The sequence below is a fragment of the Pantherophis guttatus genome, chromosome 2 (genome assembly GCF_059756535.1).
Source record: "Pantherophis guttatus breed Tessera chromosome 2, ASM5975653v1, whole genome shotgun sequence".
NCBI lineage: Eukaryota > Metazoa > Chordata > Lepidosauria > Squamata > Colubridae > Pantherophis > Pantherophis guttatus.
Window position 1 is genome coordinate 274,813,330 of NC_142064.1, and position 17,369 is coordinate 274,830,698.

General features: G+C 40.4%; 1 protein-coding gene across 1 annotated transcript; it reads right to left on the bottom strand.

Annotated features, from left to right (window-relative positions):
- Nucleotides 1–299: 299 nt before the first annotated feature.
- Nucleotides 300–16,562, bottom strand: LOC148115942 (vomeronasal type-2 receptor 26-like). Its single transcript, XM_087885311.1, has 3 exons — nucleotides 16,518–16,562; nucleotides 9,602–9,728; nucleotides 300–1,365 (listed from the first exon to the last, which is right to left on the bottom strand). The coding sequence occupies exons 1-3, from the start codon at nucleotides 16,560–16,562 to the stop codon at nucleotides 461–463; spliced, it is 1,077 nt and encodes a 358-aa protein (XP_087741437.1). The 3' UTR covers nucleotides 300–460.
- Nucleotides 16,563–17,369: the final 807 nt, after the last annotated feature.

Genomic DNA, 17,369 nt, shown 5'->3' on the forward strand with positions numbered 1-17,369 from the left:
TGTCTGGTGTAGATATCCAGAGTGTTGAAAGTGGGGTCATCTACATGATCTTGACACCCAGCTCCACTGCTCACACCTACTTTCAAGAAAAAGCCATAGAGAAAATGACCATGTTCACACAGATTTAGAATTTCATATTCAAGACAGTTCAGGCAAAAGATTTCTTTCCCCTGTCTTTGGGGAGACTTTTCTATTCACCTGTCTTTACTTAATATATTATTTAATATTATTTCTTAGCTTGTTCATCCCTGGATGCATGACAATTTTAATTATTAATTATTTATTTTACTGTTTGATGATAATGTGGAATTTAGTTTTATTAGACTTACATTCTTTATATGTTTATTTCCTTCAGTTTTAAATAACCTTAATTGTCACATGGATGCAAAGGAAGTATACAAAAGCCCAACAATTGCAATGAAAAAATTAAATGCTATGAGCCTAAGAAACAATATCACAGTCATTTCCCTACTTTTATCATTAGACGTTCCTTAGTGTTTAGATCTGGCCTCTGGATTATAATGTAGCATTTGGGGAAAAAGATGCAACCCAACAGTCCAGCACTGGAGGCCAAGATGGAGAAGACCTGAACAATCACCATGGATTTTCCTTTGGTGCTCAGGTAAGTGGGCAGAAAGGAGACCCAGACACTGCAGAAGACCAGCATGCTGAAGGTGATCAGCTTGGCTTCATTGAAGGCTCCAGGTAGATTCCTGGCCAGGAAAGCTACAGTAAAGCAAATGGCAGCTAGGAAACACATATAGCCAAGGACAACATAAAACATGGTGACAGAGCCTTCATTGCATTGAAGAATGATCGCTCCAGGCTGGGAGTGCAGGTCAGAGTCAGGAAATGGGGGAGAAATTCCAAGCCATGAGGCACAGATGAAAATTTGGCCAGCAGAACCAGAAAGGATGATGGAATTGGCCAAGCTCTTCCCCAACCATCTTCTCACTTTGTTCCCTGGTTTTGAGGCTAAGAATGCCAGCACCACCGTGATTGTCTTGGCCAACACAGATGACACAGCTATTGAGAATACAATGCTGAATACAGTTTGTCGAAGAAGACAGGTAGCTTTCCTTGGCTGTCCAATGAAGAAAAAGGAGGACAAGAAGCAAAGCAAGAGGGAGACCAGGAGGATGTAGGAGAGGTCCCGGTTGTTGGCTTTGACAATGGGAGTTTCTAGGTATTTAAGGAATATGATTAAAATGAATCCTGTGGATAGGAACAAGAGTAGGGCAATGGACACCAGGATGATGCCCAGATGTTCTTCATAGGAGAGGAAGATTATTCTTTTTGGGATACATTGGACTCTGCTCTCATTTGGATATTGATCATCTGGGCACTTGGTGCATTTTTCAGTATCTGAGAAAACAAAAAGCAATATTTCATTTATATCTCTTTTCACCTTTCAAGAAAGATCTTCCTTGTCTGTCAGATGATACTGACCAACCACAGCAGGTGCCAATGTTGGGGAAAAAAACAAAACAAATGGAGACAGCTTGATAATACTTACTGTGACTGTGAGGAATATCCCACGAACCTTACCTCATATTGTGATGGAATATCCCCTCAGAAGGTTCCCTGCAAGAACTGCATCATCTCAAGGGCACTTTTTGTGATTTTGATGCTTTTGTGAATTGTATGCATTAATGCTGCATTCTGTTATACCATACAAAATAAATAATAGCTGATACTGAGAGACAGGGAAGCCATAGTAAATGATTAATATGACCCTGCATACATATATAAAACATTTGTCTGGCTGGTCATCTTAAAGCAAACTTTGGACAGTGAACAGCCCAGAAAAAAATCCCTTAATATCTACAGCTATAACACTAAGCACCAAAAAGAGAAAGACCTGGTTGGTCATCTTAAAGCAAATTTTGGAAAATGAACAGTCCAGAAAAAAAAAACCCTTAATATATACAGCTATAACAACAAGCACCCAAAAAGAGAAACAGCTGTTGCCAAAACTACCCTTCACTGATGCAAGCCACCACATTCTCAGCCTTCCCTAACCTTACCTTATCCCAATGCCTGGGAGAAGAGCCAGAATTTTAAAAGGGTGGGGGTGGGGACTGTTGAAATTCAAGGCTAAAGTGTTCAATAGAACAGGAGTTGCAACAGAAAAGGCATGTGTCATGGTTCCAAGTGATGAACCCAATTGAATCAGGACTCTGAGGCTTCAGTCAGGCTTTTTATTTAGTACATCATATCAGCACGTAGAAAGGTAAAGCTAACTGTAAGTAATTTCTGCACTTTAGGGTAGTCAAAAGAATAGAAATGTTGTCAGAGTATGAATATCCATAGACTTGAATAGGCATAGCAACAGATCAGCCAATGGGGACTGTTTGGATAGACATGGTAACAGGTCAGCCAATGGGGGCTGTTTGGAAACTGAAACATAGTATTTGTTTGTATGTGGGACCATAAGAGACAGTTTGGAGTCTGGGCGTGGCTTAGACTTGCTGAACTGTATATAAGAGTTGGTTTGACCTCTGTAAATTGAGCCTCTGTACAATATATGCCCTCTGTATGTCTCTACTCTGTAATGACTTGCTTCTATGAATATTGCTTCTGTGTTCCTGATTCTGTAGGCTGACTTCTGATGTATGGTATTGTATATAAAGAAATTTTCTTACGTAGATGAATCCTGCAGAATTATTTAATTGTGTGTCTGGTTGTGTGTGCTGCAATAAACTCTGACAAACTCCCCCCCCTTGCCTTAGGTGTCTTAGGTCACGTTAAGCAATCAATCCAGTATGACCTTCAGTCTCTGCAGATGTTCAGTGCCATGACCTTGGTTCTCACACTGAGTCTGGTCAACGTTTTGTCTAGCGGTTTAAGGCATCACATTCCAACCTTCTGACTGCCCCTTTCCCCCAAGAATGGCAATTGAGAAACGCAACTGAGAAAGTAAGCAGGACTTCAGCCAAAGTCATTTAGAAAGTTGACAGCAGGCTTTCTAGGACCCACAAAGTAGCAATGTTTTAGGGAACAGACCTGGAGCCTGTCTATTATATCCGCCCTTGTGGGAAAAGCAAATATCCTGATGGAGAGGAAGTCTCACTGACACCCTGGAACTGTAGGAAATGATCAGGCTGAGCCTGAGGGAGGGGTCAAACACCTCATCAGTTTGGTTCCTGTAACTTCAATGCCTTTTGTCATTTCATCTCTGTTAATGAGAATTAAGTCCAATACAGTTGGTCCTCTATTCCCTTCTCTGCCTTTTGGGGGGGACAAAGTTATCTGCTAGGTTTTTCAGGAATCTGTTTGATCTTCCACTAGGTGCAGAATTTGTTCCTGCGGTACAAGCAGATATCCTCAAGGAGAGGAAGTCCTGTAGATACCCTGATCTTATGCCATGTAGGACTTTAAAAGTGAATTGGAAAGCACTTAGAAAGACACTGGGAGCCTGTGGAGCTCAAACACTAGACATGAATGTAGGGGAACCCAATACTGTGCATGCCATTACATTCTGGACAATTTATAAATTCCAAGTGGTGTTCCAGAGCAATCCCACGTAGAGTACATTGTAGTAATTCAAACAAGAAGTGACCAAGGCAAGTACTATGCCCCTCAGTCTAGGAAAGAACAAAGTTGTTGTACAAGAGTAATCTGCGTGAAGGTCCCTCTAACCATGACTATCACATGAATATCGAGGAGTAGCTGTCAGGTGTAGAAGACCAGGACTAAATGAGAAGTTCCAATTAAGCTCATTTATTGCTCCTGCCTACTCACAAGAATCTACTCAACTAATGTTAGCACTATTTTGGCAATACATAAGGATTAACCAAATTCAAGAGGGGTTGGACTTAATCCATCTCTGGCTATGTAGAGACTTTAGGCTGTTTCCTCTTGTTGATTCCATCCCCAGCATCTGGCACTCCTCCTATAGTAGCCCTGTTTCTAGGACGACCCACAAATTATGAGCCATCTCTATCCAGAGAAGTGTCATTCCATTCAAAGTCATAGCTGATTTATCACTAAACATTTAGTGAGGCAAAAACAGGAAGCCATTTGCTATGGTTGAATCAATGTTGCTTCCTTCCAGGGGTGAAATGCTCCCGGTTCGGACCGGATCAGCCGATCCAGTAGTGATGGCAGCGGGTGGTTTGGAGAACCAGTAGCAAAAAATCCCTGCCCCTCCCCCGCTCCGATTGGATGCCCACCCAATCGCCCAGTCGCCTGCTTGCCCGCCTGCCGCTTCTTTCCATCTTGCTCACTTTTCCCACCCGAATGGTGGGAATGCTTTTAAAAGGTAAAAAAAAGGCTCTGATGATCACAGCTGAGCCATGCGATCATCAGAGCTTTTTTTTTTTACTTTTAAAAACATTTTTTAAAAACCTATTCGGCCAAATAGGTTGAAAAAAAATGCTTTTAAAAGTAAAAAAAAAAAAAAAGATTGCATGCCACAGCTGATCACTCACACACCCCCGTGCTGTTCTACTTACCCCATGCCTCCTTTTGATGTGCACTGCACACATGCACACCTCACATTTGGTGCGTGGTGCGCAGTATGCATGCGCAGCCAGCAAACCGGTAGTAAACCAGTTCAGATTTCACCACTGCTTCCTCCCCATCCTTTCTAAAGCCTCCGGATACTCAGCATCACAACACTACCATCTACCCAGCCATGGGTGGTGTACTTTGATATCAATGACTGATCAATTGCCCATGACTGCAAATGACCTCGCCTAGCAATTTCATGTAAAAGGTAAAGAGGAAAGGACAGAAACTCCATTCCTGAGGAATGCCACATTGCAGGGCCTCAATTTTTACCTCTGTTCCCCAAGAACACCAATTGAAATCATTCACGAAGATTTGGCCGAGGTATTTAGCGAGGAGGCGTCCGATGAACTTCCACCCCATTGTGCCACAGACTGTGCCATTGAGATCCTACCAAGGGCTAAATTCCCGAAACCGAAAATGTACTGCATGTCCCCCAGAGAAGTAGACAAACTCAGAGCGTTTATCAACAAAAACCTAAAAGGGGGTTTCATCGAACCCACCCGACCAAAAATAGCAGCCCCAGTATTATTCCACGAAAAGAAAGGTGGCTCCTTACACCTCTGCGTTGACTACCATAATCTGAACATGATCAGTGTGGAAAATATGTACCCACTCCCTCTCATGAAGGAGATGCTGGCCCACCTTTGGAAAACCCTGCCTGCCGCTCCCAAACCAAGAAGCTAGTCCAGAAGGATATAGTGATTTATGGTATCAAAAGTCACTGAGAAATCCAGAAGGGCGAGGATGTTTGCAGGAGGTCAAGTACAAAAGCAAGCAATGCCATCTTGGAACTGTACCTCAGCTATGAATACTGCACCTGAGTGACAATCATGCTCTAACAAACTTACTAAAAGTATTGTACACAGGACAAAACTTTGTCATGGAAAGCCTTTTTAGAATGAGGTGCACAATCACATCCTTCAAGAAAAATGGTAGGACCACCGATTCCTGAAAAATAAAAGCATTAACTATCCCCAAGGTCAGATTACCACTACCATTGATAATAATTTTTTAAATTGTATCCTTTCAACAGGCCTCGGCATCTCATGGTACCAGGGCCCTGTGCATTAATTGCATCATATGTAATATCTTGATGTATTCCTACTCTGAAAAGCTAAATAATCAGTTCTCAACAAATGAATCAGCAAACATGTGGAAAACTCTTAAAAATATCACTGGTTATGGCAAACCTCCTTCCCAGGCTGAAAGAAATCAATAACTGACAGATGACCTGAATGTGTTTTACAGCAGGTTTGAAAGGAAACTACAGCCATCTATCTCCACAACCCCCATCTCAGACACACCAACAACACCAAGTCTCCTACAACTGACCCCATCCCACTGGGTTCACAACCCCTAGTGATCACAGAAAAGGAAGTACAAGACCTATTTCACAGACAAAAGCCAGGAAAAGCTCCAGGCCCAGACAAGATAACTCCTTCTTGCTTAAAAGTCTGTGCTGACCAATTGGCCCCCATCTTCACCTGAATCTTCAATAAATCGCTAGAGATGTGCTATGTTCCTTCTTGCTTCAAATGCTCTGCTATCATCCCAGTCTTGAAGAAGGCCACCATCAAGGAACTGAATGATGACAGACCAGTTGCTCTAACATCTGTAGTCATGAAAACCTTTGAAAGGCTAGTGCTGTCCCACTTGAAAACAATCACAGGTCAACTGTTAGACCCCTTGCAATTTGCATACTGAGCAAATAGATCAACAGATGATGCTGTTTATATGGCTCTGCACTACATCTTATAACATCTTGAATCTCCAAATATCTACGCAAGGGTCCTCTTTGTAGACTTTAGTTCAGCATTCAATACCATCATTCAGACACTCTTCTAACTAAGCTAAACCAGCTACAGGTACCTGAACACACTTGTAAGTGGATCATAAGCTTCCTAACAAACAGGAAGCAGCATGTGAAGCTAAGCAGAATCACATCAGAAACCTGTACAATTAGCACAGGGCCCCCCCAAGCAGGGGTAAAATGTAAAATTTGTTACTACTGGTTCTGTGGGCGTGGCTTGGTGGTGGTGGTGGGGGTAAAGTGATTGGGTGGGCGTGGCCAACTTTTAAAAAAAAACTTTTCAAAGCATTTTTTCTACAACCTTTTCAGCTGAAGAGGTTCTTAAAAAAATGCTTTTAAAAGCCTCTGACGATCAGGCAACTCAGCTGGGATCGTCAGAAGCTTTTCAGACCAATTTTTTTACCACCTCTTCGGCCGAAGAGGTTGCAGAAAAAAATTATTTGAAAAGCCTCTGACGATCAGGCAACTCAACTGGGATCGTCAGAAGCTTTTCAGACCAATTTTTTACCACCTCTTTGGCCAAAGAGGTTGCAGAAAAAATGCTTTGAAAAGCCTCTGATGATCCCAGCTGAGCTGCGCGATCATCAGAAGCTTTTTTTTTGTTTTACTTTTAAAAGCATTTTTTCAGCCAAAGAGGTTGTAGAAAAAATGCTTTTAAAAGTAAAAAAAAAAAAAGCTTCTGATGATCGTGCGGCTCAGCTGGGCATGGTGGGGGGGCACAGGAGTTTTTGCTACTGGTTCTCTGAACCACCCACCGCCATCACTACCGGATCAGGCGATCCAGTACGAACCGGGAGCATTTCACCCCTACACCCAAGGCTGTGTGCTCTCTCCACTTCTCTTCTCTCTATATACCAATGACTGCATCTCTAACAATCCATCTGTTAAACTACTGAAGTTTGCAGATGACACAACAGTGGTTGATCTAATTCAAGACAATAATGAATCCACATACAGATGGGAGGTTGAACAACTAACCTCATGGTGTGACTGGAACAATCTGGAACTGAACACACTCAACACGGTAGAAATGGTGGTAGATTTTAGGAGAAACCCTCCCATACTTCCACCTCCTACAATACTAAACAACACAATATCAACAGTAGATACCTTCAAATTTCTAGGTTCTACCATATTGCAAGATCTAAAATGGACAGCTAAGATCAAAAACGTCATCAAAAAAGTACAACAAAGAATGTTCTTTCAGCGCCAACTCAGAAAGCTCAAACTGCCCAAGGAGCTGCTGATCCAGTTCTACAGAGGAATTATTGAGTCTGTCATCTGTACCTCTATAACTGTTTGGTTTGGTTCTGCAACCTAACAAGACAGTCACAGACTTCAGAGGATAATTAGAACTGCAGAAAAAACAATGGCTATCAACCTGCCTTCCATTTAGGACCTGTATACTGCACGAGTCGAAAAAAGGGGCTGTGAAAATATTTACAGACCCCTTGCATCCTGGACATAAACTGTTTCAACTCCTACCCTCAAAACAACACTATAGAGCACTGCACACCAGAACAACTAGACACAAGAACAATTTTTCCCGAACACCATCACTCTGCTAAACAAATAATTCCCTCAACACTGTCAAACTAGTTACTAAGTCTGCACTACTATTAGTCTTGTCATTGTTCCTATCACCCATCTCCTCCCACTTATGACTGTATGACTGTAACCTTGTTGCTGGTATCCTTACAATTTATATTGACAGTTTCCTAATATGATTTGATTGCTTATTTGTACTCTATGACTATCATTAAGTGTTGTACCTTATGATTCTTGACGAACGTATCTTTTCTTTTATGTACACTAAGAACATATGTACCAAGACAAATTCCTTGTGTGTCCAATTACACTTGGCCAATAAAATTCTACTCTGTTCTGTTCTGTTCTGTTCTGTTCTGTTCTGTTCTATTCTATTCTATTCTATTCTATTCTATTCTATTCTATTCTATTCTATTCTATTCTATTCTATTCTTCTTCAATCTTGGTATTTAATGTATTATAGGTTTAATCCAGTCTTGTACAAGGTTCAATTGTTGTTTTAATTGGATGACACCCAGAGACCCATTGTGTGGGATTGCAGCAATATAAATATGATACCATCTTGTAAGATTGGCAGCCAATACATTTTAATAACTAAATAAATTTGTAAACCAGGATCTTAGGGAAAATTAATTGCTGAAGTAATTCAAGAAAAGAAACTATTATCTTTCTTTGCAATAACTTTAGCTTCTAAAAATCAAAAGCAACAGCAATCTATTACCATAATTTCTAGATTTAATAACTACTTTAAAGACTGAATGAGTTCCACATTGGCATACATGGATATTATGTAGATTGCTTGGTTAATTATTTCTCTTTTCTCCCTACTTTCTATTAGACCTAGTTCCTTTTAATCCCAATAATGGAGGTAATACTTTTTTTTTCCTCTTAGAAACATGACTATATTCCTTTTTTCTGTGGCTGTTGTAACTGTTTGCATTTCATTGTTTAATATCCAAAAAGGTTGTAAAGGTAAGAAGAAAACGGAAGATGCAGGAGCAGTCCAACCAAGGAATCCATGATGGTGATTCTGCTTGAAGTGGAATTGTTAAACTGGGCTATAAACAATATTTGTGTTTTACCTCTTAATCCATAACATGGAAAATTAAAGCATTAGAAATTAAAAAAGGCAATTTTTACCCTTAATCGTTGTAAATTTAATTTACATCCTTCCTTTTATATCTAACCTCTCCATGTCTTTTATGGTGAGTCTTTATGTGTATTTCTCTTGTCCCTTAAACCCAAACATTCTTCCTCCATGGTCCCCTGAATCACATCTTTCTGCTTATGTGGTTCCATGATCTTGATAAAGATTGACTGACTGACTGACTGACTGACTGACTGACTGACTGACTGACTGATTGATATATCTTTTGCCCTGTAATATAAACTGGCTTGGATGAATAAAAGCCATTGACCTGGAACCAGTCCTCAATTTCAAACAATTCAGATGTTCCTAAGAAAGGTGAACATACAAGGACCGTTCCAAACTGGCAAGAAAAGAGATATTTCCTCTGACACAAGTAACCTTGCACAATCCACCATGTTCTTATGCCTCCTACCTCATCCTTCAAAGTGTTTTTCTTATTCTTCCCATTATGGAAGAAATTCAGCAGCTTGAAAATTAAGACCCACAAAATTGTCAACCTTAGATGTGTCTCATTTAAAAAGCACATTGATCGAAGTGCTCTGCATGAATCCAGTACCCCTTTCTGTGATGTCACCCACCTTCCTGAGTGGAGATGGTCCCCTCTGGACAAGGAATGCAGTCATAGCAGCAAACTGGCTCTCCTTCCCGAGCCCGCTTGACAAATCCAGGATGACATTTTTCCCCACATTTGGACTGAGGCAGAGACTAAGCAGAAGAACAAGGAATGGCAAATCAACTGTGTTAGAACTAACCATCAATGAAAAGGAGAAGTAACATCAATGAAAAATGGAGGTATTTTATTTATTTATTTAGTTTGTCAAACATGGACAAGATAACAGGTGTAAGTATAAACATGGACATGAGCACAGGAAATGAGTACAAATAAATGGGGACAGTAGGACAGGGATGGTAGGGATGGTGCATTTATGCATGCCCCCTTATGGACCTTTTAGGAATAGTGTGAGGTCCATGGTAGACAGTATAAGGTTGACCAGTTTTATACAGATAACAGGTTGCACAGGGGACACAAAATAGACATGATTTGTGTCCTAAATCAACATCCAGCATCCCATGTGGGACATGGCTGAATCAATTTGATATAGTGTTCCACATTACAGCATCTGAACAATACCTTGCCTATTGTACTGAAGACTTCCAAGCCATTTAAGAAAACTATAAGATTTCTATTCCCCACATTCAATTCTCACTGTATTGGTGAATAGGCTTAGCCACTTGAAAAGTGTCTCAAGGCTTTGGAAAACAGAAAAAACACCAATATTTCACCCACCTTGTTGAGCAACTTTAGCTGTGAAAGAGTATCTTGGTTGATAGTAAGTCTCTGTCTTTCAAAACTCCCCAGTTGCTCTGTAATGGGATCCTCCCTGGATAGCACTATCAAGCTTATAATGTTCAGATCTGCTGCTATATCCCCATTTTGGTTCAAGTAGAGTTTCAAGTGGGAAAGATTGCAAAACTCATTCTTCTTCAGAAATGGATGGAACTAGAACAGAAATAGAACAGAGCAGGTGGGGGCTTTCTGCAAGGAGTATAAATCATTTCCCCACCATCCAGTCAGAGCTGAAGAAGCTTCTTGGATGAGAAGTGAAACATCTTCAAAGAAAACCCAGAAAGTCCAGTTGCCTCTTCAAAAAGCACCTTTGGGAGAAAAAGGTTGAGATGGTTCCCCCTCCGAAGAAAGTAAGTTTGATGGATCATCGTCAGGACCAGTGGTGGGTTGTGCCTGGTTCAGACCGGTTCGCAAGAACTGGTAGTAACGGCAGCGGGAGGCTCCGCCCAGCCACCCAGACGTCATCAAATGCGATCTGCGAATGCCCAGAAGTGTGCGCGAGCGAGCGAAGTAAGCATGTGCCTGCTCCCATTGTGAACCAGTAGTGAAGGTAAGTAGAACCCATCCCTGGTCAGAACCCCATACCTGCCATGGTTGCTGCCTTTGAGCCCCCAGTCTCTCCTTTCTATCTTTCTTTCTCCTGTTGAATATGGAAGAATATGAAGCATTCAAGGCATGGGCCAGAATATTAATCAAAGTGTAAGCAACATGGTTATATCGGTTCCAGATCCTGTTTCTTTCTACTTTTGTTTTCAGTGGAGATTTCTGAGTGCATCTTCTCCGGCCTTTGACAGAAATGATGCCTTTTGAAAAAGAACAGTGAAGTGACTGATCTCCGAACTGTGGTTGCACAAAGAGATCTGGATCGAAGGAACTGTCCTTTGGCCTTTTTTTCCATTGAAAACCATAGGTCCAAACACTATGGACATATTTGAGAAATGTGTGTCTTCTTATTTGCTGTTCTCCGAAGCCTGCAATTATCCAGACTTTCCCTTCAATGGGTTCTGGCAAACTTTTAAGTGTTGAATGGAAAAGAAGAAGTCTGTCCCAAACGGAAAAATATTCTATGAGGTGAACAAAGACATTGACTTGTCTCCACTTAGAGAGGGCATCCCTGAAGGATGCTATTTGTCCAGTAGTTGAGAATTGTTGTGATATAACAACACAAATTCCATTCCTGACAAGCACAGGCATAAAAGTCCTCATGAAGTTCTCTCCCTTCTCTGTGTCTGAAGCAAAGAGACCAATCAAGGTCCATCTGAAATGGAGGAGAATTTGGATAATTCCTGGGTAGAGAATCCCTAATTTGGGGAGCATGTGGTAGAAAAAGGGAAATTGACTTTTATCACTCAGAACTTCTGAAGCAGTGAAACGGATCTGAAAAAGCAGTGAAGAATGCTGTATTTAGGGTCAGTTATTAGCTTTCACCAAATCCAACTTTTTTGTCATGAACATATTATAATATTGTATTATTGATTAGCCAGTAACCATATTCTATTCTATTCTATTCCATTCCATTCCACTCCATTCCATTCCATTCCATTCCATTCTATTCAATAGGTCATTCATTTAATGTGCAGTCCAGGATACTGATCTCTCTGTTTCTTATACAATTGACATTAAAATAATAGATGTGTTAAGTTTTCTATCTCTGGATTTCCAAAAATACACATCTTTTCATTATAAGGGAATTGGTTAAATCTGATATGAACATATCTTGCTTAGGGCGACATTTTCATGTAAATACCATCCTAAAATGTTCAGCCATTTCAATATTCAAATACTTCACAATTTGGAAAGAAGTTATTAGACACTCATCCACTTCAATGTGCCACACTTACTGAGAATTTATCTTTCCCTGCTTTGATGTCCCAGATTATTTCTTTTTACCTTGTACTCCAGTTGTATGAGAGAAAGAGAGAGGGGGGGGAGGGAGAGAGAGATCACATCTCTTAATATGATTTGTAACTTATACAGTCCAAGCAGTCTTTAATTGAAAGGCTGTCTGTTTTAACAGGCAGAATTTGGGATTCAGTCGGTTTCCCTAGCTTTAATTTTATACCAATACTGAGCTAGGGAAGATATAGTTGGATTTATCACTTATCCAGCCTACCAATCCACTCACTTTCCTAGATAAAGAGGCACACATCAGTAATAAAATTTTTTATTACTGGCTCTGTGGGTGTGGCTTGGTGGGTGTGGAATGGCTTGATGGATGTGGCTTGGTCGGCATGGCAGGGGAAGGGTACTGTAAAATCCCCATTCCCTCCCCACTCCAGGGGAAGGATAATGCAAAATCCCTATTTCCTCTGGATCAGCTGGGACTCAGGAGGCAGAGAATAGGTGGGGGCGGGGCCAGTCACAGGTGGTATTTACCAGTTCTCCAAACTACTCAAAATTTCTGCTACCGGTTCTCCAGGACTGCTGAAACACAACTCTGGCACAAATACAAACCTGTGGGACTTTGTAGGGGCCTAGTAATCTTGACATCTGGATGGAAATGTCCCTGTCAGCCCCATCAATAAAAGCCAAAAGGTTGTCTTTCCTTCCACAGCTGTAGTTGGGAACATTGGCTTCTCCAGTAGAGAGCATGTCCAGCAAGGCATCTGAAGTGCCAATGGTGTTCATGTAGTTGTCATGTATGTTGTAGCCAAGTGTGAGATTGTGTAGGAGCTGGGAATTCTTACTGGCCACTTGAATAACCAAAATAAAGCGTAGGATTCTAGACTGATCAGAAGACTTTCTACTGTAAAAAAATGTTTATTTTATCATCAACATCAATAGCAAAATATATTTATATACCTGTATATATATTTATATTTTTGTTTGACTAATGAAAATAAAGCATCCACTTTTGAATGAGCAGTAGATAAAGTCCTGTAAAAATGGTCATGTTATTTTCATCAACAGAAACAACAATGTTCTATTTTTCCTCAAACTTGTCCAAACATTTTTTTTAATAATACTTTATTGATTTTTTAAAAAGTTTTTTAAAAAGAAAACATCAAATCTCAGTTAAGATCTGAGGTGTCGTGCGGTTACATATTTATATTATGTACATATCAAGTATCTTCAAATCTATCATTATTAGAAATAGACATATCCTTATAGTCTTGTTCTATTATTCCACCATTTGTACCACCTTTCCCATACTGCCTTAAATTTTGAATTTAAATTTAAAGTTTTAAATTTTAAACTTGTCCAAACATTTTGTCTTTTGAAGCCTATGGCGTCTTAAGCCAATACTGACTTCAAACCCAGAGACAAATGATACTCACCCATCTTCACTTAATTTTAATAAATGTTGGGAAAATGGAATTGATACAGTACTCCACCTAATTAGGAATCTGAAGTACACTATTCTTTCTGGCAGTACTAATTTTTCATTTGCCCAGTAATCAAGGTTCAAAATAATTGAATAATTAAAGTAGAACTGCCATAAAAGGAAGATGATGTTTCAAAAGTAACTGAGAAACCAATTCTAAAAATAAGTTATCCTGTATTTCTATAAGGATCAATGAGTAGTTGTACAGTATTTGAACTAAGCTGGGCAGGGGAAATTACAATAATCACTAATTTAAACAAAAGTCATTATTCAAGTCATGAATTCAAGATTGAACAGGGAGAGGAAAATAATGTGGACTTATTTCAGTTTCTTTTTCTTTTCCATCTTTGGATTTGAATCTCTTCCTCAAAATTAGACAAATAAACATGGAAATCAAAATGATTCAGGAAAGTAGGCAGGACAGGTGCTGCAATATAGGAGAGAGTGGAATAAGGAGAACAAAATGAGAGTGTTAAAATTAGAAATTGAGGGAACACAACTCCATTGTGTGACTTACACACAATGACTCCTGAATGACTTACAAATGAGACTGACTGAAAGGAGCTACATTGAAAGGGAACGTAATATTCAATATTTTTGTGCCAGTGGTGATAACAGCAATGAGATGTTCTCCTGGTCGGTAATAGCTCCATGGTTTTTTTCCATCCTGATGCCCCAAAGTCAGTCGACATTTCATTGTAAGATTCCCAGAGACCGGCAGGGACAACAGTAGCATCAGAAACAGAAGCAGGAGGTTCATAATTCATGGGGATGAATCAATCTGCTTCCCGTTTTTAAACAAGAAGAGTTAAAGAATTAAAAGTCCTCACACAAGAGACAGGGGCTTTCCTGATTCAGACAGAGACAAAGTAAAATTCACCTGGAGAGGAGAAAAAGGTACATTTAACAGCACAGTCTGATGTTTACATTGATCACTGGAGAAGTATATGACATTGCAAAAAGCAGGATGGTGATAATTACAGTGAGAAGCAACTTTTCCTCTGGGGATCCTAAACTTCTTCCTTGGCTCCATTTGCCGAAAGGAAGCTGGAGTACAGCATGTTAGTGAAAAATTACAGATGAGGGCAATGTTCTTTAGTGGTTGTGGTCTTTCCTGTCAGGACATGTCCAGAAAATGATGCTGGAGGAAAATGCAGCATCCTATTTTGTTGACTTTTGCTATCCTTCAACATGGAATCTTTTCTCCAGAGACTGCTGGGTAATGAGGATCACCCAGAGCTCTGGAATTTGGTGCCACTCTAGGCTGAGGACACTGAATGTTTTTGGATTGTATCATTGTGTAAAATATGGAGAAAGATAGAGGCCCAATATTTTTTTTTCCTTGACACCAATTTGGTGCCACACCTACGAAAAAACTAGTTTGAAGGGACATGGATTCCTTTCCTCTGGTTATATGGATGCACTTAATGGTGGTGTTACTATTTGACCTTCATATCTCTGAGGCTGTGTGTGACCCCCCTCCCAAGACTGCCAAGATCTTGAAAGGGGAGGTTGAGTATTCCTGGTTTATCTGGGTCAGTTGTCAGGAAGGTTATGTTTCTTCTTTGGTTCATTGAGAAGGTACATTGATATGTACACCTTGGCATAGAATGGAGAACTGGGGGATTGAGTTAGAGTGGGTAGCAGGAGTATCCTGGTGGTAATGGGCAGATCGTTTGTGAACCTGGATGACTACATAGCTCTTAAGGCCTGTGTCACAGTCCAGAAAGTGAGCTAAATGATGTGATTGTCCATGGACAGAATCTTTCATTCTCTTCCTGGGAGAAAGTCACCTGTTCCTCTTTCTCTGGACATTTTGCCCAGCCTTTCACAGACAAGCCATGTTTGGAGTAGGAACAAGGAGATGCTTTACTTACAAAGCGTAAAGTGGAAAAGTAAAGTGCCTGAACATCAAATTTGGAAAGAATTCGGTACTTTCCACCAAGGAATGGTTGGTGAAATTGCCAAACTTGCTGAGATGACTTCTTTGATTAGAGAATGGACAATATCTACATTTATTGGTGACTGGAACACACTTATCAACTTTTGGCATAAAAAGTCCACAAACATGAATTTGCATTTCTTTTAAATCACGTGTGTCAAACTCGATTGCGTCACATGACTTATCGTGACCTATTGTGACTTTTTTGCCTTTGCGGAGCCAGGGTGGGTGTGGTCTGCGTGTGACACATCCGGCCCGTGGGCCGCCAGTTTGACACCCCTGTTTTAAATGATTAGACAGGATAGATTGTAGAAGAAAAAAGAAAAAAGAAGAAAAAAGAAAAAAAGAAAAAGAAAAAAGAAAGTCAGAGTGTAACTTTAAAGAGAGAGTAAAATATTTCTCTTTTTGGTTTTCTTGGTTTTAATTTAGTTTATACTAGACTTCACCAGGAGAGTATGCTTTTAAAAGTAAAAAAAAAGCCTCTGATGATCGCACAGCTCAGCTGGACATGGGGGGGGCGTGCAGGGATTTTTGCTACTGGTTCTCCGAACCACCCGCCGCCATTGCTACTGGATTGGGCGATCCGGTCCAAACCGGGAGCATTTCACCCCTGCCATGACTCCTCTCCAATGTACACCTGACCTGTGTTACAACTTTAATGATGATTATTCAGATTCCAGGATGACTTGGGATGGTGTGTTGGATCTCTCTCAGCTGTTAGATCAGCTATTTAGTTAGGTCAGTGCAGGGATGGAATGCTCCTGGTTCAGACAGGATCGTGCGATCCATTAGCGATGGCAGCGGGTAGTTCGGAGAACTGTTAACAAAAATCCCTGCACCCCCCGCCCATGCCCACCCAATCTCCCGGTCCTCACTTGCCCACTTGGTGGCTTGCTGCTTCTTTCGGGCTCGCTCACTTTTCATGCCTTGCTTCAGCTGCTGCAATCCATTGCATCAGCTAGCAACTCAATCTGTCTACCTGCCTGCCTTGTGCCTTCAATTTGGTAAGTAATTGGGTTTGGGTTTTTTGGGGGAGCTTTAAAAAAATAGTTAATTGGGTTTTTTTTTTTAAGGAGTTTTATTTATTTTTTTTAGACATAGCAATTTAAAGTTAAGGAAGTTTTAAATTTAGCTGCTTTTGTCTAAAACTATAAATAAAATATAATAAAATAATAAAATAAAAAATTTGTGCAGCTTTCTGAGATTTGGTATGTTTCTGTAGTGTTTCACTCTAACTGCACAAACACACAAAATCTCACAAAGCTGTATGTGGCATTTTGTGTGGAAAAAGTGTGATAGTTGGTTTTTGAGCTTTTTGTGGATGTGTGAAGTTCCTGCTTGTTTCAGGGGGCATTTTGGGTGAAGTGCAGCTGCTCTTACATTGTGTGTGAGTGAGTTGTGTTGTGTTGTGTTATGTGTGTGTAAAGTGTAAACGTTGGTTTTTGGTACCTCTTATTGTTTTGTGTACTTTGTTTATTATTTTTATTATTTATTATTATTGGCCACGCCACCGGGTCACCTGACCACCAAGCCATGTCCACCAGGTCACCTGACCACCAAGCAACACCCACCAATTAAGCCATGCCCACAGAACCGGTAGGGAAAATTTTTAGATTTCACCCCTGGGTCAGTGTCCCTAACTAAAGCTATGGAAGGTAGAAGGACATTTTCATTGTCTTTGAAGGAATTAAAATGGACATCTCCTCTCAGATTGCCACCACGTTGGCCTTC